Source organism: Cavia porcellus, unplaced genomic scaffold, assembly GCF_034190915.1.
Source record: "Cavia porcellus strain 051 isolate PalLab524CR breed Dunkin Hartley unplaced genomic scaffold, mCavPor4.1 scaffold_6, whole genome shotgun sequence".
In the NCBI taxonomy this organism is placed as follows: Eukaryota; Metazoa; Chordata; class Mammalia; order Rodentia; family Caviidae; genus Cavia; species Cavia porcellus.
The window spans coordinates 46,955,878-46,974,998 of NW_026947489.1; the positions used below are offsets into that span (position 1 = coordinate 46,955,878).

Consider the following 19,121-nt stretch of genomic DNA (forward strand, 5'->3'; position numbering starts at 1 on the left):
TGCAAGGCAGGTGCTTATGTAGCTGAGCTAAATCTCCAGTCCTGTATTTGTTTTTGATATGTAACATGACATTAAAAACTTTGCTATGTACATCTTTGAATTGTTCTATTATAATAAGATTTTTATTTCTCCCAGTACTGGAGGTGGACCCCCGAGAATGCTGAGCTATCTTCCCAGCTTTTTAAAAACATTTTTCCCCTAGTTTTTTATTAGTGCATGTTTATAGTGCATCATGAGGAATTAGTGTATGTGCATAATTCTCTGTACATCTCCTTCCCTCCTCTTCCATGTTTTGTTTCCCTTTTCATTTGCAAGAGATCTAGCTCTCTGTTTACTATTTTCTGTCTTTTATGTTGATGCTTTTTTATTTTAAAGAGGATAAAACAATAAAACCAGTCAAAACAAACCAATGTAAGAGATACAGACCTAAAAGCGTTACACAATCAACAATAATTGCCATAATGCCATTTGATGGCTTCAAAATAGCTGCAAATAACTTTAAAACATAAAAAAAATCAAACAGAATAGAATAGAAACAATAAAAACAAGACAATGAATGCAATAAAGAACTTCAAAACAAGAATAGCAAATCTAAAATTGCTACCATAGTATATCTTGCTATCCTTGAAATAGCTGTTCCTGCTATTGGATTTGACATAAACAAAACAAAAGAGAATAAAACCCAACAAAAAAACAATTGAAACAATAAAGGATTTCCAAAACAAGACCATAGGGAATCAGCAATGGCTGCAGTCCTCAGCAGGAGATCCCCCCTAGATGTCACACTGCATACTGCTATCCTCTGAACCCATGATCAGACCACTGGCTCTAGGACCTGCAAAGTTAGTGAAAAACAAAAGCAGCATAGGCATCCAATTGCATTTTAAGCTGATTGCTTACAGAGGTATAGGGGTGGAGGGACTGTGGGGCTATGGGATGGTATTTGTTTGCCAACCCATGGCGGGGCTAGGGTCTGGCTGTTCAAGTCTGGCAGGGCTCTGCACATGGCACTGCTTCCCAAACTGGGTCTGGGAACATTAATGAGTCTTCTGTTTTTTCTACCCTGGGCCCCTCAAATGGCATTGACTCACAGGCAGAGGCTAGGTCTCTGGTTGTTCTAGTCCAGTGGGGCTCTGTGTATGGTGCTGCTTCCTAGACTGGGTTTGCTTGCTGAAGGTTATGTTGCTTTTTAATTTATTTATAATTTGGGATTATATAGAAGAAGCCATGTGATTAGTAAAATTAGTAAAATCTGTGTATTGCAATACATGATTAGTAAAATCATGTATTGCACTTAACATGATAGATTCTGAGGTGGATCCATTTTTCTACAAATGACCCAAAATTTATCCTTTCTTATATAGCAAAGATGTACTCTTTTATCTATAAATGCCACATTTTTACCCATTTATCTGTTGGTGAATATGTAGGCTATTGCCAAGATTCAGCTATTACAAATTGTGCTGCTACAAATGTGGATATATGTGCATCACTCTAATATGATGTCTTTAATCAGGAAGATACTCAGAGAAATAACTAGATCAAATGGAGTTTCTAGTGTTAGTTTTTTGAGGAATCACCATACTGGTTTCTATAGTGGTTGTACTTAGTTAACATTTCCTAGAAACAATGTAGAAGGATTTCTTTTTTCCTGCAAACTTAACCATTATTTGTTGTTATTTAATTTTGTGATGATAGCCATTCATTCAGCAGTAAGATTGAATCTCCATGTTGTGTTTTTTTTTTTTTTAAATTTTTATTTAAGGAGAAAATAAAAGAAAGAAAAAAAACAGTGAAGGGGTACAAGTTATACAGATTTACAGAATAAAAAAATGCGCAGTAGGAAATCACTAGTTAATGGATTACATATTGCCATCTTAGAAATAATTGTTCAAGTCACAAAATTAAAGCTTGTAGAGTGGACATTCCACCAATGATACTGCAAACAGTTCTGTTCAATGATCCAATAAAACTCTGTGATATCATTTTCTATCTTATACTTTTAAATATACATGCAGTTATATAGTTTAGAGCACTTTCTTTTCCTCTCTTTTGTACAGTGACTATTACACATTTTAGGTTTCATTGCTCCCACGGTTCTTGTTGCTTTTTTGGAAGAGAGTAAAACCAAATGTGACATAACAGAACAGAATCGGTCAAGTCAAAAGGGTGGACATAATAGATAATATAAAAACATAATACAAGGTGATCAACAATGGTTACCCTAATGCCTCCCGCTATTTCTAATAGAATTGCCTATATCATTAGTTGTAATACAATTGAACAAAACCGTAAAGAATAAAACCCACAAAACCAAAACATTGGAGACATTGTAGGTCTTCAAAAGTAGATAAAAGTCAACAAGAATGGGCGTTATAATGAATCTCATTATCTTCTCAGCTGATGCCTAAACTTTCGAACCTGATACTATCCAGCAAAACAGAATATAGGAACCTCAGTCAAAAACAAGATGGTGAGAGTAATACAGGGCTTCAAATCGAGATAATAGAAAGTCAAAGTGGGTTACTATATTATATCCTGCTATATTTTTCCCTGTAATTAAATGGGTAAAAATAAAAAAGTAAATAATGGAGTGGAGATTGAGAAAAAAAGAGGGCATAACAGCGAAACAGGGCAGATCAAAACATAACCATTTAAGCAGAATAGTGTTTCACCACGAGCTAATCCTGACCCAAAGATAGTTACTATATTGACTCCCTCCCTGAAGTCCTTGAGTACAACTTCATATACTGTAGCATTAAGTATATCAAAACAATGTAAATCCATTTAAGAGAATAACAGCATTATAGAGTATTTAGAATCGACTAACAGAAAATGAGCAATGGTCTCTGTATAATCTCCTTGTCTTTAAAAGGTTTTTTCTTATACTATCGTACATAGTAAAATCCAATAAGATACAACCTGTTTTAGACCATTGGAGACAGAAGAACAAAAGCTAGATGAGACTTCAAAACAAGATGGTACTAAATCAGCATTACCTATTAAGATGTCATTTTCTCCAAAAAAAGCTGTTCCTATCATCCAATCTTCTCTGTCTCATTTCTGTTGAGCTCTTTTTCTGTCAGTAGCTGTCAGTTTGTCTTCTTCGTTTTGGTCTCTGCTCTATTCGTTGTGGCCTCCCCGCCCCTATTTCTGGGTTCTTTGTATTTTTCTTTTTTTAGAATATCCTGCAATACTTTCTGTAGGGTTGGATTGGTGGTTGCAAATTCCCCCAGTTCCTCTTTATCTTGGAAGCACCTCGTTTTTCCATCAATTTCCAGGGACAGTTGTGCAGGATATCTCAATCTTGGCTGTAGATTATTATCTTTCAAAGCTTGAATTATTTCTCCCCATGCTCTTCGTGATTTGATGGTTTGTGAAGAGAAATCTGCTGTAATTTTGATGGGTCTTCCCTTGTAAGTGATCTGTTTCTTGTCTCTTACAGCTTTTAATATTCTGTTCTTGTATTGAATTTCTGGAATTTTTATTATTATATGCCTGGGTGTTTCTCTGTTAGGGTTGTAGGTAGCTGGGGTCCTGTATGCCTCATACATTTGAGTATCTTTACCTTTTGCTAAATTAGGAAAATTCTCCTGGATTATTTCTGTGAGTAGCTTTTGTAGTTCACTTGTTTGTGTCCCTACTTCTTCTTTTATGTTCTTAATCCTTAAGTTATGGCTCCTCTTATCATCTTCTTGTCTTTGTATTATTGCTGTGTGTTTCTTTGTTATTTTTAAGAAGTTTTTCATTTCATTCTCCCATGTTTCAAGTCTGCCCTCCAATTCAGATAGTCTGTCCTTAGTTTCTTTCAAGCTGTTATGCCAGTCTTGGGTATACTTCTTGATTTCTTGATAGTCCCTTTGCACCTGCTTCACATACTCAATGCTTTCTCTGTTTTCTCCATCAAGCAATTCTCCCCTCTTTTTCTGTTCTTCCACTTCACCATCTGCTTTTTCCTGGGTGGTGCTTAGCATTTCTCTAACTATTCTGCATACTTCTAGCTTCAGGTCATTGATAACTTCATTCCTGAATTGGTCTATGAGGCTCTCTAAATGGCGCTTAATGTCTGTTGGTACAGTGTCCACTATTGCCTGATTCTCAGGATTGGGGGTCGAGGAGCCTTTTTTGTTGCTTCCCTTCCCCATATTTTCTGTTCCTTATAAAATGTAATCTTACACAGGAGGCCCGGCTTCCCTGCCTGTCAGCCACAGCTTGATCAAATTGCGCTGGCTAGTTGTTCCTGCTCACCGCTGCGCCCCAGGGAGTTGCGGAGGAGGCAGCCTACGCGGAAGTCGGTCGCTCCTCCGGGCCACCGTCAGGCTCTGGGATCTGGGCTAGGCCAGCCTAGGGAGTCCGCGAGCAGCGTCCCTCCGGCCAGGCACCTTTCACCAATCCCGTCCGAGAGGGAAATGCGCGGCTGCAGTTGCCACCGCGCCCTGCTCTTACAGGACTGCCCGCGCCCAGAAAATCCTCCGCTGGAGTCAGACTGCGGTAGGGAGTCAGTTCCTTGCTCACCTCGCCACCAGTCAGCCTTCCTTCCTGCCCATCGCGTTTCCGAGACCGTTCCCAGACGCCCGTTCCCAGAGCTTGGGGGTCGCGTCTCTCCTTGCTGAGCCGCTGTGGAGGTGGCCGGCCGCCGCGCGGCGGGAAATCCAAGCCGCGGTTTCCAATGGCGCGGAGTCGAGCCTCCACACCGAGATTTTTCTGTTCCTATTTTAGCGCCAGGACTGTATTCCAAGTTGGTTTCTCTCAGCCCAGTTCGTTCCTGAGTCAGCAGAGCATATCTCTACTGGTTCGTATCTCCTTAGTCCGCATCATTCCTGGCCTCTGAGCCGAGCCTTTAGAGAGCGTTCAGTAGTTGCTGTTGTCTGTCCGCCATGTTCTCCAGAGTCTCTCTCCATGTTGTTTTAATTTGCATTTCTATTTATGGCCGGCAAAGTTGAGCTTTTTTTTTTCTTGTATTTATTGGCCATTTGTGTTTCTGAAAAGTTTCTTTTCATTTCAGTTACCTACTTTTTTATTAGATCTTTTATTTGGGGGGGTCTAATTTTTTTGAGCTCATTATACTAGATATTAGTCTTATGTCTGGGTTGTAGCTGGTAAAAATTGTTTTCTGTTTTGTAGGGTCTCTTCACTCTGGTGGTTTGCTGTGCAGAAGCTTCTTTATTTAATATGACCCTATTTTTTGATTCTTGATGTTATTTCTTGTGTATTGGGGTTCTGTTCAGAACATCTATGCCTAGTTCTTCAAGCATTGTACCTATTTTATCTTCAAAAGATCGTTTCAGTTTTAATATTTAGATCTCTAACCCATTTTGATTTTAGTTTAATACACGTTGAAAGATACGGGTCCAGATTCAGGCTTTTGAATATATAGTGCCAGTGTTTTTTCTATTAGAATTTTTTTTAGAGACAAGAAGGGTCTTGCTAAGTTGTTCCGGTTGGCTTTGAACTTGGGCCCCTCCTGTCCCTTTGAGTAGCTGAGATTATACAGGCAGACATCATTGTGCATAGCTTTTCTTTTTGATTTTGATGTAAAATTTGCATAAGCTGTTCCTACTGCACAAATTTTTTTCTCAAAAATTAGTTTCATGAATTTTTTTTCTGATTGTAAGAAACATACATGTTTATTGCATATAATTTAACCAGCACCAAAAATGTTAAAACAGACAAAACTCATAACAATGTATTTCTAGATCACAAAAATGGCATTTTGTTATACAAGGGGAGATCAAAATATATAGTGACTTTAAATGGCATTTTGTTGTACAAGGGGAGATCAAAATATATAGTGACTTTAAATGGCATTTTGTTGTACAAGGGGAGATCAAAATATATAGTGGCTTTAAATTTTAAAAGTGTATTACACTAAAAATACATTGCCATGAATTTCAGAATGCTCCCCTTCACCTTTGAAAGCTTATTCTTTGTTGCCATTTTCTGGTTCATTTGTTTGTTTGTTTGTGTTTTAGAGACAGTGTCTCCCTATGTAGTCCAGGTTGGCCATGAACTCCTGATGATTGTCTTGCTCAGTCTCTGGAGTGCTGGGATTACAGGCACGCACCTGCATACCTAGTTTGTTGCCATTTTCTGAAGCAGTTCTGGCAAACCTTTTTTAATATCTTTATGAGGTGTGATAAAAAAAAGCACTGAATGCTGCTGCCTACCACCATCAAGTAGAAATGCAGGTTCGTAAAAACGTTTTGGCTGAGCATGGTAGTGCATGCCTGTAATTCCAGTTGTCAGGAGTCTAAAGCAGTGGGATCACCAGGAGTTCACAAGAGTTCAAGGCCACCCTCAGCTATGTAACAAGGCCAGCTCGGACTACGTAGAGACACCCTGTCCTAACAAAACAAGACAAACAAAATCTGGTGTCCTCACTCACCTTTTGCACCATATCTAGCACTATGTAGCTTCTGGATTTTCCTCAAAGTCAAAATGACTATATAGGGTAAATGTTTTCAATTGATTATGGACATGGCAGTGTGCCTGTGCAATTTTAGACATGCAGGAGGACTTGCAGAACTGCTTTACAAAATGCCAAGAATGGTGAGATGAGTGTGTTTGAAGTGAGGGGAGCATGTTTCAGAGGGATTAATGGCAGTGTTCCTTTTTTTTTTTTTTTTTTTTTTTGTCTTTTTCCTTTTTATTGGTACCAGGGATCGAACTCACGACTGCCTGCTTGCAAGGCAGACGCTTATGCCGCTGAGCTAAATCTCCAGCCCCAGCAGTGTTCCTTTTACTGTAACAATAAAAAAAAAAAAAAAAATTAAATATGGCTGTTTCAGTCACGTGTTGTAGGTCTCTGCCACTTTATTTTTCCGTAGGTTTTTTAAAAAAATTGTTGCTACAGCTGTTTGTTTTTGAGACAGGATCTCTATATGTACTTCAGAATGACCTTGATCTCACTATGTAGACGAGGTTGGCATCAAACTCAAGGGATCCTCCTGCCTCAGCCTCCTGAGTACTGGGATTACAGGTGTGCACCACCATGAATTGGCCTCTTTTTTCCCCCCTAGTTAAGATTTTAAAAATAATTTTATACCCTCTGAAGTACAAAAGAAACATCACTTTGATGGCTACATAATTTGTCCTTGTGTGGCTAATTTGTAGTTCAATCAAACTGCTGCTGGGAGTTGCTTAAAAATTTCTTTCCTTCATAAGAAAAATATTAAATTTTATTGTCCGTTTGTCGTTTGTGTATTCACTGCGTTAAGTTTCTAGAATTTCTAGTTAATCAGTTTAATATTTATGGGTTATGCAAAGCCTGTGTACTCTATAGGAGAGAAAACTAAGAAATAGATTGTTTTTCTAATGAGGCTTAAGATCATTCACTTTCAGAAATTCAAAAGTAAAACAATAAAAAAGCACTTAACAGAACCAACTTTGTTAAACAGAAAAATAGAATGGACTGCTATGGGGAAGAGTTCACGGAGACTGAGCATGATGGTGTACACCTCTAATTCCAGTACTTAGGCGGATGAGCTGGAGAATTGTTATGAGTTTGAGGCCAGCCTGGACTACATAGTGAAACCCAGTCTCAAAATAAAAACAACAACTAGCTCATGGAGGAGTAGAATTGAAACTATTAAATTGAAAATTAGCATTATTTTTTTCACTACTGTCCTAAAAATGCCTGTTAATTGAATACTGGTTTTTTGTTTTGTTTTGTTTTGTTTTGTTTTTTGTGCAAGGGATTGAACTAATGACCTTGCACTTGCCAGGCAGGTGCTTATGCCACTGAGCTAAATCCCCACCCCAAGTGCCTGTTAATTAAAATGGAGTACAAGAATAGCCTCTGGGGGTTGGAGGTTTAGCTCAGTGGCATAAGCACCTGCCTTGCAAGCAGGCAGTCGTGAGTTCGATCCCTGGTACCGATAAAAATGAAAAAGACCAAAAAAAAAAAAAAAAAAAAAAAAAGCCTCTGGAAAGCTGAATTGTAGCACACCTCTGTAATCCCAGCCTTTGGGAGGCTTAGGCAAGAGGATCTCTAAGTTCAAGGCCATCCTGGACTATGCAATAGGATTCTGTGTTAGAGGCAACAACAAAAAGGAATAAACTTTCAGAAAGAATGTAACTATGAAGTAAATTACTTGTTAAATTTTAGAACCTGAAACTCTTCCTATGGCTTTTATCATAAATTGTGTTGTTATGTTTTGGTACCAGGAATTGAACTCAGGACCTTGTATTTACCAGGCAGGCGCTGTGCCACAGAGCTATATCCCTGGCCCACAAATAATCATTTTAAATTGGAGTAAATATAAAATATTTTGTTCAGTTTCACTTAATTGAAAAGTGAATCGGTGGCTGGAGCAAATGTTCCCATGTGGTGTTGGAAGCATTGAAATACAGTATCGAGCTGTGATCAGAGTCAGAATGACAGGAAAAAGGTTAGAGGCTCTGGTTACTTTGTGAGGTCAGCATGGTTCTGTCATGATTCTGTTTGCAGTGGCTTTTAATATATAGGTCACTTAGGATAATGGAGAATGTTAACTGAGTCATGCGTTCCTGTGTACTCACTTTTGTTTTGTTTCATTTCGTTTTGTTTTTTCTTTTTGAGACAGGGTCTTGCTGTGCAGGTCAGGCTGGCTTTGAGCTTACTTTGTAGCCCAGGCTGGCCTTGAACTTGCAACGATCCTCCTGCTTCAGCCTCCTAAGTGCTGGGATTACAAGTGTGCACCACCATGCTGGGTTTGCACTCACTTTTAATGGCAGGTAGTGGTTGGGTTTCTTTGTTTTGTTTTGTTAAATTATTAAATTTTAAATACTCGTCTTTGTTACCAGAGTAGATGCTAAGTCATGATAGCATGGACCAATGATTGTAGATGGCTGGTATCTAAAATTCTAAAAATCGACGTTGCTCCACATACTATGACATTCCAAGCAAAAATGCCTTCTCCATTGAAGCCTTTGCTACTAGGGTTTTGGTTCCCAGATGCCTCTGTTAAACAAGACTAAAGTTGTGAGAGCTCAGGATAGAGCTCAAGTATTCTGTCTATTGGAAGAGAGGAAAACAAAAGAGGTTTAAGCACATAGGAAGGAATGGAGTCTAAGCAAAGAAGAGACTCAAAGGAGAGGCTCCTAGCCTCCAGTCTTGTTCATTCAATAGAATGCTTATTAAGGATTCCTGTGTATCAGCTGTAGGTATGTGATGCCTAAAACAACCAGTGCTCCCCTTGTGGAGCTGACATTTCAGTGAAGTTTCTTGTTCCTACCTGCCCATTTTCCACCTCAAGATCTTCCAACTCTGTTACTTACTCAACCCTGACTGTAATGGTATAATTGGTTCTCTTATTTGTTTCGTGTAGTCCTAGGTGTCGGACCTAGGGTCATGTGCATAGTAGGCAAGTGCTGTATCCCTGGCGGGTGCTAGCCTTTGTTCTTAAACTACACAGTTGCCTTTCCTTTGGCTAGTTGTATGATGTAAATTTAAGTTGGGGAGAGAAGTGTCTTGAGGTTTCTGTCAGCGACAGAAGTGTTCAGGCAAAACACAGGCAGTTTGTGTTACTTCAAAGTTTTTATTGAGAACCGGTTGGACGCGTAGTTATGGGATAGAGATAAGAAAACTGATAAAAAGACAGCTTTAGACATGTACAGTACAGAGAGCTTTTTTCCAGGTACAGTATTACGCGTGATGATTATAAAATACTAAGTACTGAACTCATTGGAACAAGAATGGTAAAGTGGAAGAGATGGTAGTCTAGGAATCCATCTAATCAGGTTTTGTAGTAAGGACTCTTAAGTCATTTTTTTTCTGTACAGAGAATGAGAATGAAACTAGTTTGGTTAGTATTTCCTGACCCTGCACACTAAAGTTGGGCCTGGTGGCATACTCCTATAATTCCAGCACTCCAGAAGGCTGAGGCAGAGAGATCACAAGTTTGAGCCCAGCCTGGGCAATTTACAGAATTAGGGAAATCTGTCTTGAATGAATGAATGAACAAACGAATAAACAATTGAATAGGCAACTGGTTGGCTAGTAATATAGATTAGTGTGAAGGCTGAGTTCACTCTTCAAAGTGGTGAAAAAAGGGTTCAAGTTTTTTTTGTTTTGTTTTTTAATGTTTCTGAGATAGGATCTCACTTTGTAGCCCAGGCTGGCCTTGAATTTACCACAATCCGCCTGCTTCAGCCTCTCAAGTGCTGAGATTACAGGCATCTAGTATTTAAATTTTTTTCTACTATTTCTTAACAAATGTTGCTTAATGAGCAGCTTGGAATTTCTGCATCTTTTAGAAACTTCAGTTGCTATTTACTGTCTCTGGAAAACTCTTCTGTTTGTTAAATTACAGAATATGACTGGGAGTAAGTACTGGGGCCTGGAAAAAAAATCTCAGCATGCTCAGCATATTGTTCTAAAACATTTAGGGCAGTAAGAACATTTTCTCCCCTTTTTTGATACCAGGAATCAAACTCAAGACCTTGTACTTGCCAAGCAGGCACTGTGCTACTGAGCTTTTTAATGGCTTTTTATGTCCTGTTTTTGTTTTTTTTTTTTTTTAATCAGATTTTATTGGTACATTTTAGGTATATATAATGACCACATTCCTCACAGAGAATTTGTACCTGTACATGATTTAACTTGTTTTCTTTTTTTTACCTACTCCCCGCCCTCGCCTCAATCCCTCCTCCCCTCTTCATTTATAAAAGTTTTGTTTCCATTTTTCCTTCTTTTCTTGTTTGTTTTTACTTTTCCCTTCTTCCCTTTCCCCCTTCCCTTCCTGTTCCCCTTTTGATTTGAATATTTTCTTCCTATTTCACAATACCTATTACACATTTAGGTCCTTATTTACATTTTCATTTACTCACACTAGAGAACAATGTAGTATTTACACCCATGTCTTGATTTATGTCAAGAGTATGGTGTTGGGGCTGGGGAGTTAGCTCAGTGGCATAAGCACCTGCCTAGCAAGCAGGCAGTCGTGAGTTTGATCCCCAGTACCGATAAAAAGAAAAAAAAAAGTGTTAAAAAAAAAAAAAGAGTATGGTGTCAAGGTATATCCAATTACTTAGAAATGTCTCAGACTTACCCTTTATGGCTGGCTACTATTCCATTGTATAAAAAACCCTACATCTTTATTCACCAGTTGTTGGGTATTTGGGCTGTTTGCAAGACTTAGCTATTACAAACTGTGGTTGTAAACATGAGTGTGCATATATTGCTGTTATGATACTTTTAATTCTTTTGGGAAGATACAAGGAAGAAAACTGCCTGGTCAAATGGAACGTTTAGTCATGGTTTTTTGAGGAATCTCCACACTGATTGCCATAGTAGTTGTGCCAGTCTAGCCTCCCATCCACAGTAGAAAAGCATTCTTTTCTCCCCGAGTCCTGCCAGCATTTGTTATTGGTAGATTTCTTGATAATAGCTATTATTTGTGAATGACCAATGATGTTGAACATTTTTTCATATATTTATTGGCTATATAAATTTCTTCATTCAAGAGTGTATTCATTTCAGATGCCCATTTTTGGACAGGATCTTTAAATTGCGGCAGTCTTGATTGCTTTAAGTTCTCTGCGTACTCTAGATAGTAATTCTTTGTCTGAGGAACAGTTGGCAAAAATTCTTTTCTACTCTGGATTGTCTTGCCACTTTTGTTAGTGTTTCTTTTACTAAGCAAAAACTTTTTAATACGATGAAATCCCAGTTGTTGATTCTTTGTGATAGTGCCTGTGTGATCAATCAGGATTTTGTTCATAGTCTTTGCCTACACCAGTGTCTTTGAGAGTTCTACTATTCTATCTTCTAGAAGATTTAATGTTTAAATCTTTGATCCATTTCAAATTTAGTTTAGTCCATGGTAAAAGATAAAGGTCTAGTTTTAATGGAATTTCTTATGAAACCAAATTCATAACCAAATTCATTCAAACCAAATTCATTTCTTATGAAACCAATTTCATAACCAAATAAAAGAACAGCAGTAGTTATTATAGCTGTGCATGGTGGCACATACCTGTAGTCCCAGCACTCAGAAGGCTAAGGCAGGAGGATCAAGGCAAATTTGAGGCCATCCTGGGGCTACACAGTGAGTTCAAAGCCAGCCTCAACTACATACTAAGACCCTGTCTCAAAAACAAAAGCAGAAACAAATGTTACTATACTGTGTCATTATCTTCAAATTACTTAGTACAAGACATAAATCAGGAAGATTTTTACAAAAAAGAAACATAACACAAATTTTATTTTCAGTGAAGTAAGGTGAACTACTAGTATAAGTAAAAGAAAGTAACGTGTATTTTCATATTTTTAAAACAACAGAACATGTAAGTTGGAGAAGTGTATGAGCTTCTCCCTACTTCTTATTTCTCTCCTAGTTTGCCCTTTATTTGCACATACATACTGTTTTTCTTTTTGGGGAAGGAGTGTGTTTTGAGCCACAGTCTCACTGTGTAATGCAGGCTGGCCGTGAGCTCAGATACAAAACCTGGGGTGGCTGAGAACTCATGGTAATTCTCCTCCCTCACCCTCCAGAATGCTGGGATTATAGGCATGTACCACCATGCCCAGGTATATTGTTTCTCATGTAAGAGAAACCATGCAGTATTGAACTTGTATGTGTGCCTTTATTTCTTTGTTTTAAGATGGGGTCTCACTTTGTAGGCCAGACTGGTTTTGAACTGGCAGCTATACTCCTGCCTCAGCCTCCCAAATAACTGGGATTACAAGCATGTGCCACCATGCCCAGCATCTGCCTTATTTCTTACAGGGAAACTTCAGAGGCATTAGTTGTACTTTTCTGTTAATTTCTGTACATAATTAAGAAAATAGTATAAAATAGTTTTATAAACTGGGCCTGGTATCTCATGCCTGTAATCCAGCACTTGGGAGGCTGAGGCAGGAGGATCGTTGTGAGTTTGAGACCAGCCTGGGCTACAAAGCAATCTCAAGACCGGCCTGCACTGCATGGAGAGACCTTGTCTCAAAAAAATTTTTTTTAAAAATAGTTTTATAGAGAAATACTGCTTATTAACATTAATCATAAAATCTGAAGTAGAAGGAAAAGTACAAGGTACCAGATTGAATTTTCTCAGTATCCTAAATTATTGATTGGCAAAGCTGTATTTGAGCACATTATCTGGGAACTCAATAACTAGAAACTGTGTTCCATCTTTCTTTGAAAGGCTTTAATAATTTAGAACTTTTCTTTTAGCATTGAAAGAGTTACCCCAGCTCTTTGGTGTCCTTTGGAACCATAATGATAACCTTTTTTTTTTCTTATTGGTACTGGGAATCGAACTCACAACCATGTGCTTGCAAGGCAGGCACTTATGCCGCTGATCTAAATCCCCAGCTGGAACCATAATAAAACAGATTTATTTCTGCTTGTTAATGAGAAGTTTTTCAAATATCGTTTGATGGATATTTGATTTCACATCTTGATTTTTCACTTTTATCTAATCACCTTGGGCTTTTTTTTTTTTTGTACCAGGGATTGAACTCATGACCTAGCACTTGCCATGCAGGCACTTAGGCCACTGAGCTAAATCCCTGGCCATTGGACTTTTTTTTTTTTTTTTTAAACTATTTCTTTTTTCCCCATTTTTAAAAATCCATGCATATAGGTTATTCAGAACAATGGGCTTCATTCTGGAGATTTGTACATGCTGATTAAATACCTCAGTTATCCACCCATACCCTCCTATTACATCTTCTCACATGGGCTCATATTTTTTAAGAGGTAGTTCAGAGGGTATAGTGTGCTTTGTTCCTACTCATCTGCACATTACAACCTCCCGTTCCCTTCCTTTGTCTTTTTAGATTCCACATATTAGGGAGAACATGTAATACTTGTTTTTTAAAAAGATACTCAAGAGTAGTAATGGCTCCTGAAAGACATGGGGAATGGTTGCCTAACACTTGTCATTTTGACTGGTTTGTCTTTTCTTTCATTCATTCATTGGGTTTTTTTGCAACAAGGTCTTGCTATGTTGGCTATTTTGGCCTTGAATGCTGGGTGACCTGCTTTAGCCTCCTAAGTGTTGGAATTACAGACATGCAATTCCACTACACTTGCCTCCTGACTAACTTGTGATTCTTGGGTTTTTCTATACATTACAAAATTTTGTCCTTTTTTTTTTTTTTTTTTGCTAAATACTCCATTTTATGTATACATATATCACATTTTCTTTGTGTATTCCTCTAATGGGCACCTAGGCTGGCTCCATATCCTGGCTGTTGTATAGCATGCTGTGTGGTGTTGTACATTGTATGTTGTATAAGATGGGTGTGAAGTTTCCCTACAGTATGCTGACTTTTAACTCCTTCAGATGTGTGTACCAAGGAGTGGTATAGCTGGATCAAATAGTAGATCTAGCTTCAGTTTTTGAGGAACCTTCCTATTGATTTCCGTAGTGGCAATTTACATTCCAACCAGCAGTGTAAAAGCATTCCTTTTTCCTCCATGTCCTCATCTGCATGTACTTTTCATATTTTTTATTATCATTTTATTTATGTCTATGTGTGTATGTATGTATTTGGTTTTATGAGACAGGGTCTTGCTATTTGTTTGGCTGTCCTTGAACTGAGGGATTCTTCTGTCTCAGGCCTGGTTTTTGTATTCTTGATGATAGCCATCCTTTCCAATTTCAGTTTATGTATGTGCTGTTGGATGTGGATTTCAGCTATTTTTGACTGGAATAAGATGGAATCTTTGTAGATTTGATTTGCATGTCCCTGACCACCTCTGATACATGGTTGAGACGTTTGATCCAATTTATTCATACTTCCTTTGAAATGTGTTGCCACACTAAATATGTTATTTGGAGGGCAAAGGTTTATGTTAATTTAATTTTACTTTTTATTTTTCTGGGTACCAGGGATTGAACTCAGGATCTTGAGCTTGTCAGGCAGGCTCTTTGATGCTGAGCTATGTCACCAGCTGCATTTATTTTTATTATTTTTTGTTTGTTTTGACAAGGTATTGCTGTGTAATTCAAACTGATCTGAACTCACTGTGTAGCCCAAGCTGGCCTCAAAATTGCAATAGTCCTCCTACTTCAGCCTCCTCATTGCTGAGATTAGAGATTAAAGGCATGTGCCACCATGACCAATTAGGAGTATATATATATGAACTGTTTTTTTTTTTTTTTTTTTGGTACTGGGAATTGAACTCACAACTGTGTGCTTGCAAGGCAGGCACTTATGCTGCCGAGCTAAATCCCTAGCTCAGGAGTTTATTTTTAAAACTAACCTTCAATAAAGCTAAATGTGGTGCACACCTGTGTTCTCAGCACTGGAAGGAAGGATTGCTTCAAGTTTGAGACCAGTCTATCTGTACTATATAATATACAAAGCAGGCTGAACTACACAGGAAGACCCTGTCTCACAAATACCGAATGAACCTTGCCTTTAGCGGGGATTTCTCACTTAGCTCATAATACATATTTTAAAAATTAGAAGAAGTAGACTTATTTCTGTCTGGTCTGTTAATTGTTCAGAATTTTTATATTGTGACACAGGGTCTTGCTATGTAGTTCAGACTGATCTTTTTTTTTTATCGATTTTCTTTTTTGATCTTTGTTTAAATCAGTTTTTTTTTTTAATCGGTACTGGGTATCGAACTCATGACCGCCTGCTTGCAAGGCAGGTGCTAATGCTGCTGAGCTAAATCCCCAGCCCCCCGCCTTTTTTTTCAATTGAGTTCAAACTGATCTTGAACTCATTCTGTAGCCCAGGCTGGCCTCATACTGGCAATGGTTCTCTTACCTCAGCCTCCAGAGTGCTGGGATTTATTATTTGTCTGTCTTTTAAGAATGCAGGCTCCAAAATAGAAAAAAAGGTTTTTAAAAAAGGAGGGGAAAAGAGATTGAAGGGATTGGAGAGAGTTGGGGAAAAAAGGGGAATAAACATGTATCATGTGAAGGTCCAAATTCCCTATTATACATATGATCATTATGTATATTTAAAGTGTACCAATTAAGTTCATTTAAAAATGCAGGCTTCATGAAACCAGAAACTGTCACTTAACACTGTTTCCTTAAGTAGTTACTTAGGTGTTAAGTGAAGGAATGTCCTTTTTTGTTGTACATTCATTTTATTGATAGCTTATAACAAATGAAAAGAATATTGACTGTACTGTTTTGGCTTTTTGTTCTTTTTCACTAACCTGCCAGAGATAGAAATTCCAGGAGTTGGAGGTACATACCTCCAGTTGGAACATCTTTACATTGATCCTTATATATGTAATCACCTTTGCATGTGTTTTTCCTCTGAAAAGATTTCTTGAAAGATCTGGTCCCTTGCCACATACAGACAGTAATGGATATTTAGGAATTTGATTTTGTTTCAGATGTGAGAAAAGTCTGGTTTGATAAATGATGCCTAATTGGAGATTCTAAATAGAACGATGCTAGGTTTTGCATGAGTGTTTTATTTCTTTGATAGACACTTGCTCTTTGGGAACTTATACTGGGTCTGACTGATAAACTGTATTTATCTTTCTGTGTTGTGTATTATGTTGTGATACAGAAGCTAGAAGCTTTTCCATATTTTGAAAAGCTTTTCCTTTCCCATTTGCTCTTAAGTATAAAACTGACTGCTGTTCCTAAACATCTGTATGTCTTAACATGTATTCTGAAGACAGCTCTGATGGTTAATAAATTTTTAAAAATGTTTTTTGTGACAGTAATGTCTTTTGTTTTCTTACCCAGAGAATGGATCTTGGAGAATGTCTGAAGGTTCATGACCTGGCTTTAAGAGCAGATTATGAAATTGCATCCAAAGAACAGGATTTTTTCTTCGAACTTGATGTATGTATTTTTGTTTTAATGGATGATACTGTCTTTTGATTTAAAGTATTTTTAAGATGTGTTAGTATCTGCCTTACTTTTCTTGTTGCTGAGACAGAATACCCAGCACCTAATGTTAAAGGAGTAAAGGTTTATTTCACTCAACAGTTTGTAGAGGTTTCAGTCCACACTTAGCTGGCTCCAAGGCAGGGTGGTGTGGCAGAAGAGAAACAATCCATGGTATGGCTGGCAGAAAGCAACAAAAAAAGCAAGGGACCTTAACAGTGTCTTTCTGCTCCTTTTATTTTATCTAGTCTACTTATGGTGTATAGCACTCACACCCTTAATTCTAGTGCCCTTGATCCTAGCATTTGACTAATCACAGCATCATATACTCTCAATCCAGCCACGTTTTATAAAGCCTGTTGAGTTTAAAAAGCCACATCTAGACACACACTGTAACAATATCTCATAATAGGAAAATTTCTTAGCAAATTATTCTCTTTGTGGGTATATGAAGATTGGTACTCCAGTGAGATCTTGTAGTGTTTTTTTTTTTTGTCAATATACTGTAAAATATGAGACTCTGAGTTTCCGACCCAGTACTGGATATTGAGTCTAGGGCCTTTGCCCTGAGGAACATCCCCTAACATTTTAATTTTTTTATATCAGAACAAAATCTCCAACCTTTTGGAAGGGGTTTAGCTATGTAGTTCAGGCTGGTCTTGAACTCACTGTGTATCTTAGGCTGGCCTTGAATTGAAGGTGATCCTCCTGCCTTTGCCCCTCAGTGTACTAGATTTGGCTTCATATTACACATTTAAATTCTTTACCCAACTTGTATGTATTCTACTTAAGTATTGAAATTGTATTCTAATTCTCTGTTAGTTTTTACATAGTTACTTAGTTAACCTACCACAATGTAATTAGTCCATTGAGGGGCTATGTTTACATTTACAAGAGGATGTTTAAATAGATTTCTGTTGTGATATAATGAAAAGATAAACTTGACATGAATTTGATAAAAATAGAAAATAAATAGCTGTCTTCTGAGTCATTACAGATAAAAGTATCAAATGGGTGTGGTGACATATACCTGTAATCCTAGCTGAGGCAGGAGGATAGCCATGAGTTTGTACATCCTGGATTACATAGAAAGACCTCAACAAACAAAAACCAAACCAACTACCCATAAAAGCAAAAAAAAAAAAAAAAATCCAAAGTGTAGTTGTTGGGGTGGGTGTTTTTTTTTTTTTTTTTTTTTTTGAGATAAGGTCTCACTGTGTAGTCCAGGTTGGCCTTTAACTCAAGAGGTGATCCTCCTGCCTCAGCCTCCCTAATGTGAGCATTTAAAAGTTGTGTGCCACCATGTCCAGTTAAAGCATAGTTTCTGAATAAAGGTTTATTCTTTGGTGGTATTGGAGACTGAATTTAGGTGCTACATCCCTACTCCTTTTTTTTGTTTTGTTTTTAATTCTCAGATGGTCTGTTAAATTGCCTAAGCTGGGCTCTTAAATTAGACCCCCCCCCCCACCGATAAAAAGGAAAAAGACAAAAAGATAAAATAAAATAAAATAAATTTCATCTCCCTGCTCTTGTGTCTAGAGTGCTGGGATTACAGATGTGTACCACCATCCCCAATCCTGAATAAAGATATTTCAGAATAAAGTTGACATTTTGGTGGTAATTATTTTATTTAAATCTTGTAGGCTATGGATCATCTGCAATCATTTATTGCAGATTGTGATCGAAGAACAGAAGTAGCTAAGAAAAGATTAGCAGAAACTCAAGAAGAGATTAGTGCTGAAGTGGCTGCAAAGGTAAGAATCTCCATTAGGACAAAATTATTTTCTTGTGTTTTGTTTGTTTTTTTGAGAAAGGGTCTCACTATTTAGTTTAGGCTGATCTTGAACTCTCTATGTGGTTTCAAATTCATGGCAAACCTGCCTCAGCCTATTGAGTGCCAGGATTACAGCAATGTACCACCCATGTCCATCCAAAATATTTCAACTCACCACTTCTGTTTAACTTTTTATTTTGAAATAGATTGCTGGAGATTCCAAAGACATTATAAGGAATTCCGTGTATACTTGCAGTTCACTACCCCAACATTAACATGTAAGACAACTTGGAAGTCACTAATCTCTTCTTCATCTCTGTAATTATTTTGTGAATGCTATGTAGTATAAGTGCACATTATCCTTTTGAGATTGGTGGCAATTTTTATTTTTGTTACCAGGGATTGAACTCATGACCTCCAACCTTTCCAGGCAGGTGCTTATGCTGCTGATCTACATCCCTGGCCCTGAGATTGCTGTTTTGAAAAACCACTATTGCCTTGAAGTTCATCCAAGTTATATGTTATAGAAGTTCATTTTTATTTCCAAGTA

The 19,121-nt window shown here is 37.7% G+C and overlaps 1 protein-coding gene across 8 annotated transcripts in view; it reads left to right on the top strand.

The window, feature by feature from the left end:
• The window catches only part of Luc7l2 (LUC7 like 2, pre-mRNA splicing factor), an 84,402-nt gene that overhangs the window by 25,887 nt on the left and 39,394 nt on the right, over positions 1–19,121 (top strand). For all 8 annotated transcript variants that reach the window (XM_003475501.5, XM_003475503.5, XM_063250580.1 and 5 more), the window contains 2 exons: positions 16,654–16,752; positions 18,441–18,551. In XM_003475501.5, coding sequence (XP_003475549.1) covers positions 16,654–16,752; positions 18,441–18,551 — 210 coding nt within the window. The remainder of the gene's footprint in view (positions 1–16,653; positions 16,753–18,440; positions 18,552–19,121) is intronic.